A 15,720-nucleotide genomic window follows, 5' to 3' on the forward strand; every position below is an offset into this window, starting at 1 on the left:
TGAAAATGAGCGACAAATTAGTGTAGAGACAAATCAGACCCTCCTGTGCCCCTATTGAGTGAGTCAACGTTGTGGGGCTCAACCCATAAGGCACTGCGTTATTTTAGAATTTGTGCAATTTCACTAACAAGAAACAATGTGCATGCCTATTGATATGTCGTGCCTTTGTGTGCATTTGATTTCGAGACGTGACACTCACAAAATGTGTCTTAAATTAAATCATGTTTATTTAATCATTAATGACATGAGGGATTTGTAAATTAGAATGTAGAACGATTGTTTAAACAACATTCCTAAAGCATAATGGGACATTTCTATTTGATGTACCAATAGGGCCTCCACTTCACCTGAGACCAGTTCGGAAATGTCAAAACACTTGACACTAGTCATGGCAGTGTTTTATGCAGCAGTATCTTGCTCTTCAAAAAGGGCCAAGGTTCCAAAGAGGTGGGATTTTTTTTTATGAACTTTCTCAGCTAGCTTTCTGCGTTTAATTATTAATCCATGCTGCCCTCATAATATGTGTAAGAAATGTTTTCGTCACTAACAAAAATAACGGTATTATAGTATATAATCAGCAGATGGCAATGTTGGGTAACTTTTGTCCACAAACAGGTAGCCTAGCTACTCCTATTTCTGCCCTATAATTATAATGCTACTGTTAGCGTTGAAAATACAGTTATCTAGCTAGCTCCATTTAGCGGAGACAGTAACCATTTTTTTTTTTTTTACAATTAAATGTAACTATAATATTTGTATGTATATACGATAAATACATATTTTATAATGTGAAATAACAGCCTCTCACGAAAACGTATAGGTTCTTTATAATACTCTATAGTAGGCTTTGTATTGCCTACTCTATGATTGTCTTTATACTACGGAATTACTATAGGATTCTCTAAGTACATTTTCTGAGCATAACAGAATCCTTAAAGGGTTTTTTGTATAATACTCCCTGAGCTTCGTACTCGTTGATATTATTTTCTGCTATTCAATTACTATAGGATTCTCTATAGTACACCCTTGTTTCCAAAATATTAAAATATAATTCCAGGGAGGATGGGTCTGTCAGAAGGTAGGATGGGGACGGCAGTGTTGCAAGGTTGAGCGAAACATTTCAACAACGACTGCTCAAAACCAAAATGCCTGAAAACTGCACAACAGAAGCATAGCTAGGATAGGTCATTTTACAAGAGGCTTTTTTAAAGGTGTTGCCTCTGCAAGCTGTTACTTTAAAAGGCTTGAATAGACTAGGTAAGGTCTAAGGATTTGAGCAAATTATTGGGGTGAGCCAACTATTTTGAAAATGTAATGTTTGAACATTTAGCCAAATACTGAATTGCTTTAAAATGATATATATTTTAGCTAGCTGCCAAACGTTTGCTCACTAGCTTCCAACCTTCCAAGCAGGGCCGCCTTAATGCACGGGTTTACCGGGGCTTAAGCCCATGGGCCTACAAAGACGAGGGGCCTATCATGAGCCAATAAAAAATCACATTGTTTTGTAATTTGTCTGTTTTTTTGTCCACACTTGATATTCATGATTCTGGCTGCTGATTGATCCGATTTTGACGTGACCAATGACGCTATGTTACAATACGTTAGCATTCCGCCGTTTTCATGGTACCGTATAATGCTAGTGAGAAGTTGTGGCTATAGCTGGGTCAAAATGTCAGAATGGGAAAAGTTTGAGAGCAGTGAAAACAGTGAGAAGGAATTGTTTAAGCACATAAAAAGCTAACAGGATTATTTAAACCTGCTAAAAATGAAGAGGCGAGCTCGTTAACGAGCGGTGCCGCGAACATTAGTGGAGAGGAAGACGAGCAGACAAGAGGACCGCTAACGTAACCGGGAGAAGCTGAAGAGGACAAGGACTGGATGAGCGTAGAGCCAACAGGATGAACAGACCGGAGGCCCGTTACCTGTCTCACCAGGAGAAGAGGACCTGGCAGCACGGGTAGATCCAACCGAAGGGGATCACAGTGGAGACAAGTGCAGGATCATGACGGGACGAGTCGGATGACGACCCCAAAAGCACTGACCGGGTCTCTGGGGCCAAAATAATACTGACCGGAATTGTGCCAGAACAGAGAATCTGACCTCTCTGCTTCAGAACGCCAACACAAACACCAGAGAAGATTCTTCTCAAAGACACATTCCAAAGAGTAAGCTTGGTAATGGGGAGTATCTGCCCAGGGAGTGGCTATGCTGCCAAGGCAGTGTGTTTTCCTTATTATTTGTTCATAATCAGTCTGTTCTGTTGTGCTTTGTTGTTACAGAACCACATACACATAGATAAACAGTCTAAACCATAGACCTGGACTCTATCTCCTTTTTACCACAATTCCACCTGAACATAGACATAGTGTCCGACATCACACATATATTCTACACTGACTTTTGTGTTTATGGTCAAGTAGGCTCAATTGATTTGGTCATCTCATATAGGGACAAGTCACTGTTGTATCCCCCTAAAGAAACTAACACATTTTGCACTGTATGGACAAGTGTGGATTTTCCACATTTTATTATTTTTAGTGTGAGTTGGGGAGGGCCTACAAAAACCTTTCTGCTTCCAGATATACATTTTTTGTCAGCCTTTGAAGCAGTGGTTTCCGTGGTTTTTCTTGTTAATAAAGCTCACATACAGATTACATATTTGTAAATCATTTTATTAACAATTGTCATGCATGAACAAAAGGCAACGTTGGTGGCACAAATGGTTATTTCAAATACTGTAATTAGTAGAAACTGTGTGAAACACATTGGAAACAAACATCCCCAAAATCCCCAAATTACCCAAAAATCTATTAAACAGTTTCCTAAAAGAATATGCCTTTATGAAATAAATCACAAAAGTTTTTAAATGTTATTTGGAAAAAATTTGGATAACAACACAATGATGAACATGTTTTTAAGAGAAACAAGTCAAATGATCATCCTTGTGAACTCTTCCTCCCGAGAAGTCCCACCTTGCAAACAGATAATAGGTTTAGAGGAAAACACTTGAGTGACAACTGATTCTACCAACTGAGGTAGATGGAGCAGTGCCTCGCCTTCCCCAAATACCTGCAACACACCTGAACCTCATTTTGATTGTGATTGGTAGTGACGTCTGAGACATTGTGAGATTACCATTAACAGTGGAGGGGGTAGGCCATTGGGGGTGAACAAACTTTTTACAAACAAATAAATGATTAGAATACATGTCATACTTCAAGTATTATTTCCCCTTCATTAAAGTAGAACATGCTAATCACTTTGAACAGAACACATGTCATTGTGTTATTTCAAATGTATCTTTCCCATGGTACTTCTGAAATATTTCTCTGAAATCATCTTCATTTGCAGCTTCCTTACTCATTATACAATATTTCTTTGCATTCCCCCCAAATCTCCTGCTCATTCCCACCATATCTCCACTTTTCTATCAAACATCTACTCTTTTCCACTGTCTGGTTTTCACAATTGTTCCTCATGATTAGAATGAGTATCTTCCTCTGAACCTCTGCTAAATTTCCTAGATGGGCCCTCTTCTCTCTTGACTGCTGTTCTCTTTCTCTGATCACTTCTAGGTGCCTTAGTGGTTGGGTCAGTGGTAGCTATTGAGTTACTAATTGCCAAAGCTCCATAACTGGAATGAGAAGTACTATTTTGACTAATTAGCAGATGCTCAGTTGCTGAATCATTACGGGTGTTTTGATCCCCTCCATTTTTAGTCTTGGAGCCCTGTCTGGACCCTGTGTCATGGCCCCACTGACTTGGCATGTTATTCTGAGGTATTGATACCTCTGTCATCCCCCCACTGTAACTTTGCTGATCCAACTGCATGAAGTCACTGGCCTCACCTGCCATTCTAATCTTATTCATGGGAATGTTACCATGTGCAATGTACATATTCCCCTGTTTAATAGCTGTTGTGTCATCACCTGAGAATGGCTCCTCCTCAAACATACTCTGAATTGTCTTGGGGCACCACACAAACTCATGTTTGGGCTCATAGTGCTGGTAGGCATACTTCACTAATTCCCTTCGCTCTTGCTTATCAAGGACAGCAAAGATGAAGTAGTTGAGTGCACTTTCCTTCACACTGTCCAGCCTGCCCATGACCAGTGTCTGTTCCAGGAAGAACTTGACCAGCGGGGCCTGGTAGTGGGGGAAACCCAGGGTGCCCAGGCACTTCAGGATGCGGGTGATTCGAAGGTTGTTGTGTGAGTTTCTGCAATTAACAAAATAACAACAACATAATTACAGGATAACACTGCCTTACCAAATGTGGTTGATGAGTGCCTGTCAATGGACCCCTGCTCCTGAGTCAAGAGCTCTGCATGCATTCTCTACATGTGCCACATTTGGCACTAATCTGACACAATACTATAGAGCTGTTTTGTGGTAGAGGAAGAACTATTCAGATTTCATATTTAAATAACTGAAGTTGAATATTGCACATGGTCTAAGTGTTTGTGTAACATATTGGGAAATGGGTTAAAACAAGAAGAAGCAACGCGTTGATGAAGTTGTCAAAGTAGTGAATGTAAGTAAAGCAAAACCTGCATTCAGTTCTGTAATGTGACTAACAACAGAGTTCACTCTCCGGAGTCTCCATGGATTAGGACATTTGTCTTGGGTACTGGTCTCTTTAGCTAATGTTCCATTCCATAAACCCTTCAGACCTTCATACAGCAATGCAGTTGTGTTAGAGTGGCAGCTTTTACAAGTTCAAATTGCCAACATGCGTGCATTTGACACATTTATTAAATAATATAAATGTAGATAGGAATTTTTGTTATATACCTGTATGACAATGTTTTATGAAATTAAATGGTTAAGGGGGTAGCATTAGATTGGGCTGTTGAAAATCCCAAATGTATAAATTTCTAACCTGTCCAGGTTTTCAAATCGCTTACGCCAGTTTTCTGCTGTTTCCACATCTCCTGTTGTATCATTTGACAGCTTTATGCCATAAAAGTCCAACATGAGCTTATAGGACTTGAGCAGTCTCTGCTTGGCTGTGTCATTTTGGAGGAAAGCCTGAGAAGGAAGTTGATTTAAGGATAATTTACCACCAATTAGATATGAAATACAGAGCGTTGAAGAAATCTATCAATTTCTAATCAACAAAAACTAATATGCAAGAACAAAGAGATTTGTATATTTTTTCATGTATTTAATGAACTGACTTAGGTCACCCCTGTGAAAATGTGATAACTGACCTTTGTGACCCCTGTGAAAATGTGATGGCCCCTTTACTTTCTATAACTGGTCTAGCTCCAATTGCATCCGATATATTTGGATCAGTTTCGAACATCACTGTTCATTTTGGCCTAACAATTCAATGCCGAACCACTCACTCAGCAACCTTTTATGTAATGTATTTGTTTTCAGCCATTCCGACATTCTTTTGTTTTGGATAACTGTCTGCATGACCCTTCAGATTTAGCTCATGAGTGGATTGGTTGACATTCTCTTTTAGTTATTGTTTCTTCACTGATGCAGTTATTGTTTCTTCCAGGTCCTTATACAGCAAAGCACCCCCAAATTATGCCAATACAACCGTCATGACTGTTGATATGGGCTCAATGCTGTGGAAATCAGGGTTTGGTTTCTGACATAAATAACAATGGCCCTCATTCATGAAATCTCAGAAAAGATCTCAGATTCAAACGTTGGGAGAGACTTACGATCATCTCTAAGTGTGATTCACGAAACTGGTCAAAATGAATGTAGATGTCATCGCAGATTGGTACATCGAATAAAGCTGTGGATGTGACAACGCCCTGCACCTGTCCTTATTTACATATGACACACCCGTAATTTATGCGGGTATGGCGATCAGCATCCTATGAATTGACAGATTTCAACAAATTATAATAATTAACCATTTGTCATTCTCCATGACAAAATCAGCGCTGTTACGGAACACTCTCACGTCTCAGCCCAGAGCCAAAGTCCTTTAAAAACAAGAAACCAGGCATGCCTACTTCAGCCAGACCACAATAGAAAGTACTGCCCTCTTGCGATTCAAACCCGGGTCGCCAACGTGAAAGTGTGTCACTAACCTGTGTCGCTAACCACTACACCACAGAGCTCTATGTTCGACGGGTGTCAGTATAGCCTCGTGTCTATGACAAATCCTATTTTGCCACTAGTAATTTTAACAGCTAATTGGCCATTCGTGAATTATATTGATACAGTTAAACTGACTAAAGTTTCTTACTAAGTTTACCTCCACCACAAATAGCCTTTTTGAACTGTTAGCTTTTGCCACTGGCCGTTTGAACAGCTTATTAGCCAGTAATAGGCTTTACAAGTATGTACTAACTTACTGGAATAGTCATAGGAATTGAGCAACTCCTAGCGAGTCTGCCAAAGCTATTTCATTTCATGGCATCAGAACATATTTTTTTCTTTAATGGCATAACAACGTGCTTTTTGCTTTCATTCGTGAATGACATTAATACAATAACTATCAAGAAAGGTGACGATAACTAACGATCATTAAGTAAAACGACGAGAGAATCGTGGAAATACAATAAGTCGTTGTTCACAACAGATTTGAACTTGAGCCTTCCACATGAGAGGCACTGTCTTTAACCATAACGCCACGGCATTACACATTTCATCAGTTGCTAAACACTATTGAGCATTGTGTTAAACTGACTAACGTTTCTTATTAAGTTTACCTCCAGCAAAAATAGCAACTATGAGCTGTTAGCTTTTACCACTGGCTGTTTGAACAGCTTATTAGCCAGTAATAGGCTTATTGGTTTCTACTAACTTCTTAGGAATAATCTTAAGAATTGAGCAATTGCTAGCGAGACTGAAGATGAACTTTTCCATGCCAGAAACAGTTGCAATATAACCGTATACAATTTCAGGTTTCCGTTTTACCCAGCAAAGGTTTTGTCAGTACAGAATAATTCACAATGTGTACTTCGCTTTGCCTGCAAGGAGATACGAACTCGGGACCTATAGTTCACAAGTCTGCTTCTCTAACCACTACGCTATTTAACAAGGGGCAGTCAGTCAGTAAGTAAGAGACATTCGCACCGCTTAAGCGGTCCGGCAAAAAGCAAGCTCTGCCATCCTTAGGGTAACTGCACAACCCAGAACCACTTATCTATCCTCTCACTAGCCAATTTAAGACCTGTTAGCTAATAAAGATGCCAGCCACCGAAATTATAAAGACCATTTATGATCTCCAGTATGTCAATACGCCCTGAGTGACTTAGGAAATGCTACAAACACGAAGGCATTTCAAACCTTACAAACATATGAACAGAAATAAGAGACAAAATGCATAATAAAGTGACATAAATAATACAATTATAGCCTACCCTAGTGACACTATTTAATAATGTAGTAGCCTACGTTTGTTTGTGCTGTATTCATCGTCATCTTGTTTTATCTTAGGCATACCTATTATAATTATAATTGTGGTTGTTGTTACTGAGGCTGTTATGATTTTTGTTTTAGTGATAATGATAGTCTTTGTCCAAATCAAGCATGATCTTATTTTTTGACATTGGTTTACACTGTCTTCGACCAGACGTGAGTTTGATCGTCAGTATGAGACAAAGATAATATTGATGGATATCAGCTCTGTCGGTGAAATTATCATACGATCATTTTAAGATCAAATTTGATTGTACGCATCTTTCGTGAATGAGGACCAATGTTACTTTGTAAAATGTTCCTTTTTAAAAGTCAACTACAGTTGACAGGCATGATGGGATGAACTAGACACTCCAATCTCTTTAAGACTTGAAGGATAGCATAGAATTCCTCCATACATGTTCAGTTCACTTGAGAAAATTCTTATACAAGATCCTACACAACTTGCACTATCCTCAACATATGCCAAAGCGGAGAACCAGAAAGCAGAGGATTTTTCTCTTGGGTTTTGTCCTATAGTACTCTACTCAATATAATAACAGATAATTATGTAAATTCTGATACATCTATAAATAGAGTACTGTATGTAGACAATATTTTCTTTCTTAGAGAGAGTAATAGGAGTACCTCAATTTCCTTCTTGGTTAGTTCCTTGGCTTCGTAATTCATTCCTGGTTCTTGAAGAGGGAACAACCTAAATGAAATGTTGTTTAAAACAACAGTTTTTACTACTTTTTCAGGGATTCTTGAGAGACAGGAACATCTGTACTTCATTCATATATTCTTTGTAAGCAGGTGAAGATTACGTCCATAAATTGGTCCTGGCAATTCTAAAACACCTGCTAAATGTTCACTTTACTGGCTATGATCTGTTAGACAGGCCCACTGGGGCATTGGTGATTTGCCATGAATCCCAGATGACTGGTGATTTGCCATGAATCCCAGATAATCCCGGTGCACCCCTGTTCATAATAAAAAATGTACTTTTGTAAAAAGGTTTGTTTATCCTCAGTCGTGTTATGGTAAACAGATTTAAACCAAAATGAGTGTATCACAGTAATTTAAAAGGTGGTCATGGCAATTTCAAAGCACTTTCTTTAAATCTATGAAAAGAAGAGAACTTTACAGACCCTGAGTGGTCTTGTTATACTACTTGTACTGAAGACATCAGAGAAAGAAGAAGATTTAAACTTCCCACTCCCACATTTTATTCTGAGTTGTGTATGTACCATGTTTTGTCAAAAAAAAACAACGTAGACCAGACTCCTAAGTAAGACACTGGAATCCCCTGCTCAGGACAATGCTTTTACTCTGGACATACAAACAAGAGTTCAGGCAAACATTAAGCTATGCCTGAATAATAAAATAATTACATTGATTAAAAGCCAATATAAAATCTGAAACAGGAAACTTACCATTGGATGTATGAGTGGACTCTTTCCAGTTTTGAATAATCCCCTTGCCATTTGTTGTGAAAGTCATCAATGGAGACACCTAATCAGAGCAAAAGTTTCAGTTAGAAATGTCTTGTAGTCTTGTCATATATACACAACATTTAATAAACAGTATAGATTACCATCGGGAGAAGAGGTCCTTTGTCCAAGGTAGAACTGTAAATTAGGCATTTCCTGGAAAGAAGATGCAATGTAATAGAGAAGACTTTCTGCAGATACCTGTACAGTATCTAAACAGAATAACAGAGTCATTTAAGCAGTGAAATTCTTAATCAAATAATTATGGTTTTCTCAAATGTTACAAAAAATCAAGAGTTTTCTTACTTGAACGCTGGAGTAATTGTTCATAGTACGCTCCTGTGAAAATTCGATAAAAAAGAAAAACTGTTAAGACTTGGTAAGATCTACTGCTTCCAGTCTATGAGTGACAATCTGCAGTAGAACTGTAAATTAGGCATTTCCTGGAAAGAAGATGCAATGTAATAGAGAATACTTTCTGCAGATACTTGTACAGTATCTAAACAGGTCATTTTAAGCAGTGAAATTCTTAATCATATAATTGTTGTTTCAGATGTTGCATAAAGAAACAAGAACTTTCTTACTTGATCGATGGAGTAATAGTTCATTGTACGCTCCTGTGAAAATACAATCAAAGTGTTTAGAAATTGTAAGAGCTACTGCTTCCAGTCTATGAATGACAATCTGTAGTAGATTTGTATCATGATATTGCAGCCTGTATACATCAATACCAGTGGATACAAGTATTACATTTAGTAAATTCAAAGACAATAATGACTTACTGGATAATCATGCCGATACCTTTGCATATCTCTTGCAGAATTTCTGAATCTGTTAAACTTGTACGACTGGAAACAAATTCACTTTGTAAGTTCACAAAATGTCAGATATCGGATATTCCAAGTATCAGAAACCCAATTACACTTGGCATGAAAATGTATGCACTCAGGCTGCTTAGTGTCTGCCACTGTATGAATTCAGACTTCACTTTTCAATCTTATACATCATGGTATTGGGGTACTGTGCCTTCGGAAAGTATTCAGACCACCTCACTTTCTCCCCATGTTTTGTTGTGTTATAGACTCATAATGGATTCCTTTATTATTTTCCCTATCAATCTACACACAATGACAAACCAAAAACAGGTTTTTAGTGTTAGTAGTCTGACCTTTTTGGTGAACAGCTTTTGTCTAGTCACTCTACCATGAAGGCCTTGCCTGTTGCTTATCACAGCTCATTGAAGTTTGAACCTGGAGAAATATTAAAGATATACTTTCCACTAGGGGCAAAAGGGTTGCCAATGAACTAGTATCAGAGGGTCAATCCCAGGGCTAGGCAGTACTTTCTGCCTTAAAGTGCAGCGTAATGGTTGACTGCTTTGGGGAGAAAGCTCTACACCCCTGAGCCAGCCTTACCCTTATGGTGTCTCCTTTCCTACAACCAGCTCAGCTTCAAGGTCATGGGACTACATCCATGCTAGGAAACGGACATTTTCCATCTCACTAAAGCAGTGGTATCATGTGGTGCATATTACAAATCTGGAGTTGGGATTTTTTTAACTGTGGGAATTATACTAATTACAAATATGAGCTACAGTAATTAAGTACAACTTGTTGCCAATACTGTAGGCCTATTATTTTCCAAATCTGTCACTTCACAGAAGTTATTAGGGCCAAGTGGTTGGAAGAGCTGAGCACCAAAATAACTATGGCAGATTGGGAGAAAAACTTAAAAGCAACTTAGAAGACATCCATTTGCTGGAGTAATGCATGTAGGGTAAACATTTTCACTTTCATTTGTATGTTGTTATTGATGTTCCTTTTGTTTTATGCAGAGTACATTCATTTTTTGTAACATCTTTATTCAATATTATACACTAAATAAAACACATTTAAAACTTACAGTAGGTGCAAAGGCTATTTAGATCTAGATCTATCCATTTGTAACAGCAAGTAGAGACACAGGGTTTAGACAAAACAAGGGCAACACCTTACAATAGAATAAGGGACCAGCCTTTGCCTTCTGAACAGCTCCACTCTTTCTTGGAATGCAGACCTGTTTAATGCACAACTCTTTAAGAAAAGCCTCCAGTTCTTTAAGGGATGAAGGTGGTGGAAATCTATGTTGTGCTCTGTGCCCCAGAACCTACCATATAAAGGTTCAATGATGTTCAGATGTGGTGATTGGGGAGGCCATGAAAGGAGTTTGACATCATCCTGGTGTTCATAAAACCACTCTTTAATTCAGTTGGCAGTGTATATGAGGGCACTGTCATCCTAGAATATTGTAACATCATCAGGGAACAGTGTTTGCATCATAGGGGCACCTGGTTCTGTAAAATGGCCTCATATTCGTTGGCCGTTAACTAAATGAACATGGACTTAATGACTCCCACAAGATGGCTGCCCATACCATTAAAGATAATAAAGTATGTTTTTGCTGGACCACGTACACAGAGCCGGCCTAGAAGAGCGAATGTCACTGCCTGTGACACAGCCTGTCATGTGGGCGACCTGGGTTTGATTCTCAAAACGGCAAAAAAAAAAAGGCAGCCACGATTAACATTTTATTGCGGGCCGGCTGAACTAGGCTTGCCTGGTTTCTTGTTGAGATTGACGCAGACATTGTGGGCTGAAGGGATTTCGGCTTTCTCAAAACATCCTGTCTGAATGTAGGGTGAAAGATGACTCACCAGTCCATTTTAATTTTTTCATTGCTCAGGGTTCCAGGTAATGTGTTCCTTACATCAAGTTATAAGACCGTGTGCATTCACCTTGGATACAAGCAAGTTCTGAATGGCAGCCTTTAAATTCCAAGTTTTGTGATGCTCAAAACGTGCAGTTTTGGCTGAAACTGGGTGTCTGAGATGCTGATTCAATTCTGCAGTCATTTTTTAAGCTGTGCTTTTGGGGCATTGAGTTAGAATCCTGTTAAGTGTCCATCTGTCCCTGTAATTTAGTTGCTACTCACAACCACTGCTATTCTTTATCAATGCAATTTGTTTATGCTTGGCATTTGCTGTCATGATGTTTGACACTGTTCTGTTGATAGTGAATTATTTTGCTGTTCTTGCAACCAGTTTACCTGCAATTCAGGCACTGACTATTTGGACACTGGAACATTGTTAGATGCCTTATGTTGATTTGAAAAATCTAAATGCTAGTTGTCAAACCTGTTTAATCACTGTCACGTGTAGCCTACTGCTAATTGGCAATCAACCTAATGTGACCTCTGCAGCTGCATTTGTAATTGGGATTTATTTCAAAGTACATGTCCTTTCCCATGTGGTGTCTGTTATTTTATTGATCCCCAGTAAATGAAATCTTTACAAATAGACATCAAACATCTGTATTCCTAAATTCCTGACTGCAGCTTAAGCTACCTATACATACGACAAATTATAAAATGACAATACTTACTTTTGCCCGACCGAAGATCTGGGAAATATGCTCCTAAGGAAACATACCAGTGACTACGTGGCCCAAAAGACAGTACAGAATAATCATTTGCAATAGTTAAAACAATCTCTGCATGTTCTCGACTCCAGGCCTCTGCAGAATACTGCTGGTTTTCATTCTAGCCATGTAATTGGTGGCTGATTTAGACTTCACACGAGGTGAATGTAATTAATTATCAGGTAGACCTGAAAAGCAGCAGTACTCTGGTTCCTCAGGCTCAGAATTTTGAACAATTTGTATGGCATATGAGAGCACACAGACTCTCATATGCCATATACAATCTTTAATATCTCTTACATAACATGCCACGACTATGATAATTCTGTATTCTGAATCATAGAAGGATATACAACAATCCACAACTTTTTTACCAGATTCTTCTATGAATCATCTTCAGGAGATCTCCCATTTCTCACTACCTTTGTAAAATCATCCCTGATCCCTGAGTAGCTTCCATCATCAAGAAACCAACACTTCTAATAACAAATGAGAGACCAGTGCACTGTTTTAAGCTCTCTCCTTTTCTCTACACCAAGTCACTTCCACACTTCACAAGTCATATCCACACAGGGTCTCTATCATTGCTATTCAAATGACACTATTGACAACGGTTTTTCTCCTTTCCCATTTATGAAAATACAAAATGTTCATAGTCATGGCAAATGTTGTAATTCCTATTGAAAATTCAAATATAAGTTGTGTTTGTACTTCTTGGAAAATAAAAGGAGCAAGTTTGGCATCTGTCCACTCTAAATTCAGAATCTTATAGAAAATTATTTATGGCATGCTTTACTTAATAGCTAGTAAACCTAATATAAGCATTTCAAGATGGCCTTTTGGGAGTGTCGTGTCATTCTATGAAAGTGTCTTTACTGAGTAAAGTATTTTTCATCTGTTTTAGCAAATCTAAATAATTGCAAAATGTGGCATCAAATGGAGTGGTAGACTAACCCAATTAGACCAGTAACTATCGAAGGCGGAATTTCTAGCGGTTTTCTTAATAATAATTAAGACCAAGTTTGATGGAATGTTCCACCAAATATTAGGCTAATTTTGCCAAGTGTGTCAAAGAACAGGATTAAATTGCTATCGATGGGGAAAAATGTACGTCCATTAAAATATCAAATTTAAAACGAACTTTATATAAGCTCTATTTTGACACATTATAAACACCCCCGTGCTTAATCTTTTGGACATACAATTGTATTACAATACATTTCTATTGACATTTAATGGGATAAAATAAAAGTTTGGAAGATAAAATATCCTGGCTTTGATGAATAATGTCAATAAGATTATTTTTGATAATTCGGTCCATGGTATCCTGAAACCTAAAACCACTAAGCGGGGCTGAGAGCTCAATTGCCTGCATACTTACAGGTTGGCTACTTTTACCAACAGTTTCTTCACTTGAATCCTCCCACGTTGAGTCATACTCGCAGAAGTAGTTGTCGGTTTCTTCATCGTCAACATACGGATCTAAAGTGGGAATCGTGTCATTCTCCACGTTAATGTAAGTGGACTCTGGACTTGGCGATGTGTTCATCCCACCCTTCTGTGAATCCTGACAAGAAAAAAAATTCCACTGAACATCCATTATCAAACTAATTACATCATACACTCAACTTGTGTTGTATGAGCCATTGAACCAAGCACTTTATATAACACATTTCTATTAACATTGAACTATTTAGGTTACAAAAATATGTTTATGTGGAATATTAAATATTCCGGCTTTGTTTTAGTGTGCCCATACGATTGTTTTGATAACTGTGTACATGGTATAATTCCAAAAACCCACAGCAGGGTCCAAGGGCTTACTTACGTTTTGGGTGATTCTTTCACAAATGGCATCTTTGGTTGTATTCTCTGATTGCGATATCGAGTTGCACTTTTCTTTTTCGTCAATACAAATGATAACCGAGGAATTCTCCTCTTCATTTCGAAGGAACGGTGGACTGTCAGGAGGATCATTTGGCATGATACTTCTCCAGAAGTTCATGAAGCTTTGTTTAAGCCAATTGCAAAATGACATGATCGGTCGCCAGTTTAGGTACGTAAAAAAAGAAAGAAATAAGACGCGTTTGAACAAAGACATTATAAATATTCGTCTTAATTGAACACACCTTTTAACTGCTGGTCGAAAAAACGTGTTACCATTTTTGGAAGCCACTCTTGTTGAGATCACCAGAACCACAAACAAGATATATTAAGATTCGGATCAAGTTTACCGTTTCACTTTCGTTTCATACAATGGCAAATGACTCCACCAGCGTTCGTACCAAATCAATCTTGAGGGAGATGACAGACGCTGTATAGAGATATGATATCGAAAACAGTTGGGACAGTATTATAACAGACTTAACAGTTCATTATACCGGATTTAATTTAGTTAAGAGTTGGGATTTTTATCAGTCTTGATTTGCTGATCTCCTTTTTCCTCCAGATTATTCATGTAGTGGCGTTTCTAGAAAACTATTTCCACAGCAATCAACATCGTTCAAATGCCCCTTTGCTTGCTAGCTACATATGCAAATGTACTAGCTAGCTAATTCCAAGTTTCAGTCTATTTGTCAAAAGCACCTAACACAGTTTAATTCTGCACAATGAAATTCTTGTGACATGGCACACAACAACAACGTAGTGAGAACTAACTTTACCAATAATATTGACGATTGCATTACATTAGCTAGCAGACGATATCAGACATCTTAACTATAATACATGTCTGCTGCTAATGCAGTATTATAACATTTTGTATTGTATATTTAGTAAACATGTGCAGCAGTTCTTTAATTGCTGCTATAGTGCGATCCTGACTGCTCCATTTCTTAGTAACCCTACGTGCACACTATCCACTTGCTAGAGCTACAAAGAGACAGGCTCTCATTAATTTCCAACGACAGCCAGCGAATCATTGGACGGAGCTACTCTCTGAGACAAATCTTCCAGCAACAGTTGACCCTTCATTCTCACATAACTGGTGAAGTCGCTTGCCGTTCGGCTAGTGAGAATGGGAGACAACTGACATTGTCCCACCTTTGCTGTTTTGACAATTAGTTACTTACTTTAAGATAGGAAATGTAGCCTAGAGAAAAACGTAACTGAAATATTTCATATTATGAAAAAACTAAATTCAATCCTATGAAAAAAATAGATTAAAAAGTGGAAAAGGTGTATGCTAAAATCATTAATTGGATTTTCGCGTCCGATTTTAAATTGCCTTTGTTTTAACACGTTTCTTTCACGTTCGCTTCTTACGATTACAATATATTCCCACATTCGTTCGAATCATGTTTTCTCAAAAACATGACTAAGTTTTGAGGCTCTATTGGAGATGGGGCTTTATCTGGGTATTGAATTCTCGCACCCGATTATCCGTGAATCACGCC

At 38.2% G+C, this 15,720-nt stretch overlaps 1 protein-coding gene across 3 annotated transcripts; it reads right to left on the minus strand.

The window, feature by feature from the left end:
* Positions 1–2,659: 2,659 nt before the first annotated feature.
* On the minus strand, positions 2,660–15,298 carry LOC105017379 (opioid growth factor receptor-like protein 1). Of its 3 annotated transcripts, none has more exons than XM_029114199.2 (11): positions 14,154–15,298; positions 13,707–13,892; positions 12,290–12,322; positions 9,653–9,718; positions 9,455–9,487; positions 9,177–9,209; positions 8,975–9,026; positions 8,814–8,892; positions 8,026–8,092; positions 4,886–5,034; positions 2,660–4,222 (listed from the first exon to the last, which is right to left on the minus strand). In XM_029114199.2, exons 1-11 carry the CDS (start codon positions 14,424–14,426, stop codon positions 3,466–3,468), a joined length of 1,728 nt encoding a protein of 575 aa, XP_028970032.2. In that variant the 5' UTR covers positions 14,427–15,298; the 3' UTR covers positions 2,660–3,465. The 3 variants fall into 3 exon arrangements, with proteins under 3 accessions (XP_028970032.2, XP_028970031.2, XP_028970033.2); XM_029114198.2 differs by having other exon boundaries at positions 13,707–13,913; positions 14,154–15,293; XM_029114200.2 differs by lacking the exon at positions 9,653–9,718 and having other exon boundaries at positions 13,707–13,913; positions 14,154–15,292.
* Positions 15,299–15,720: the final 422 nt, after the last annotated feature.

The sequence above is a fragment of the Esox lucius genome, chromosome 17, assembly GCF_011004845.1.
Source record: "Esox lucius isolate fEsoLuc1 chromosome 17, fEsoLuc1.pri, whole genome shotgun sequence".
NCBI classification, from domain to species: Eukaryota; Metazoa; Chordata; class Actinopteri; order Esociformes; family Esocidae; genus Esox; species Esox lucius.

Coding starts and splice junctions, on each gene's coding strand:
- LOC105017379 (XM_029114198.2), bottom strand. CDS start 14,426: ATGTCTTTGTTCAAACGCGTCTTATTTCTTTCTTTTTTTACGTACCTA. Junction 5,035..8,025: donor TAACCAAGAAGGAAATTGAG/GTACTCCTATTA, acceptor CTTCCTTCTCAG/GCTTTCCTCCAAAATGACAC. Junction 4,223..4,885: donor CGATTTGAAAACCTGGACAG/GTTAGAAATTTA, acceptor TGTTAATTGCAG/AAACTCACACAACAACCTTC.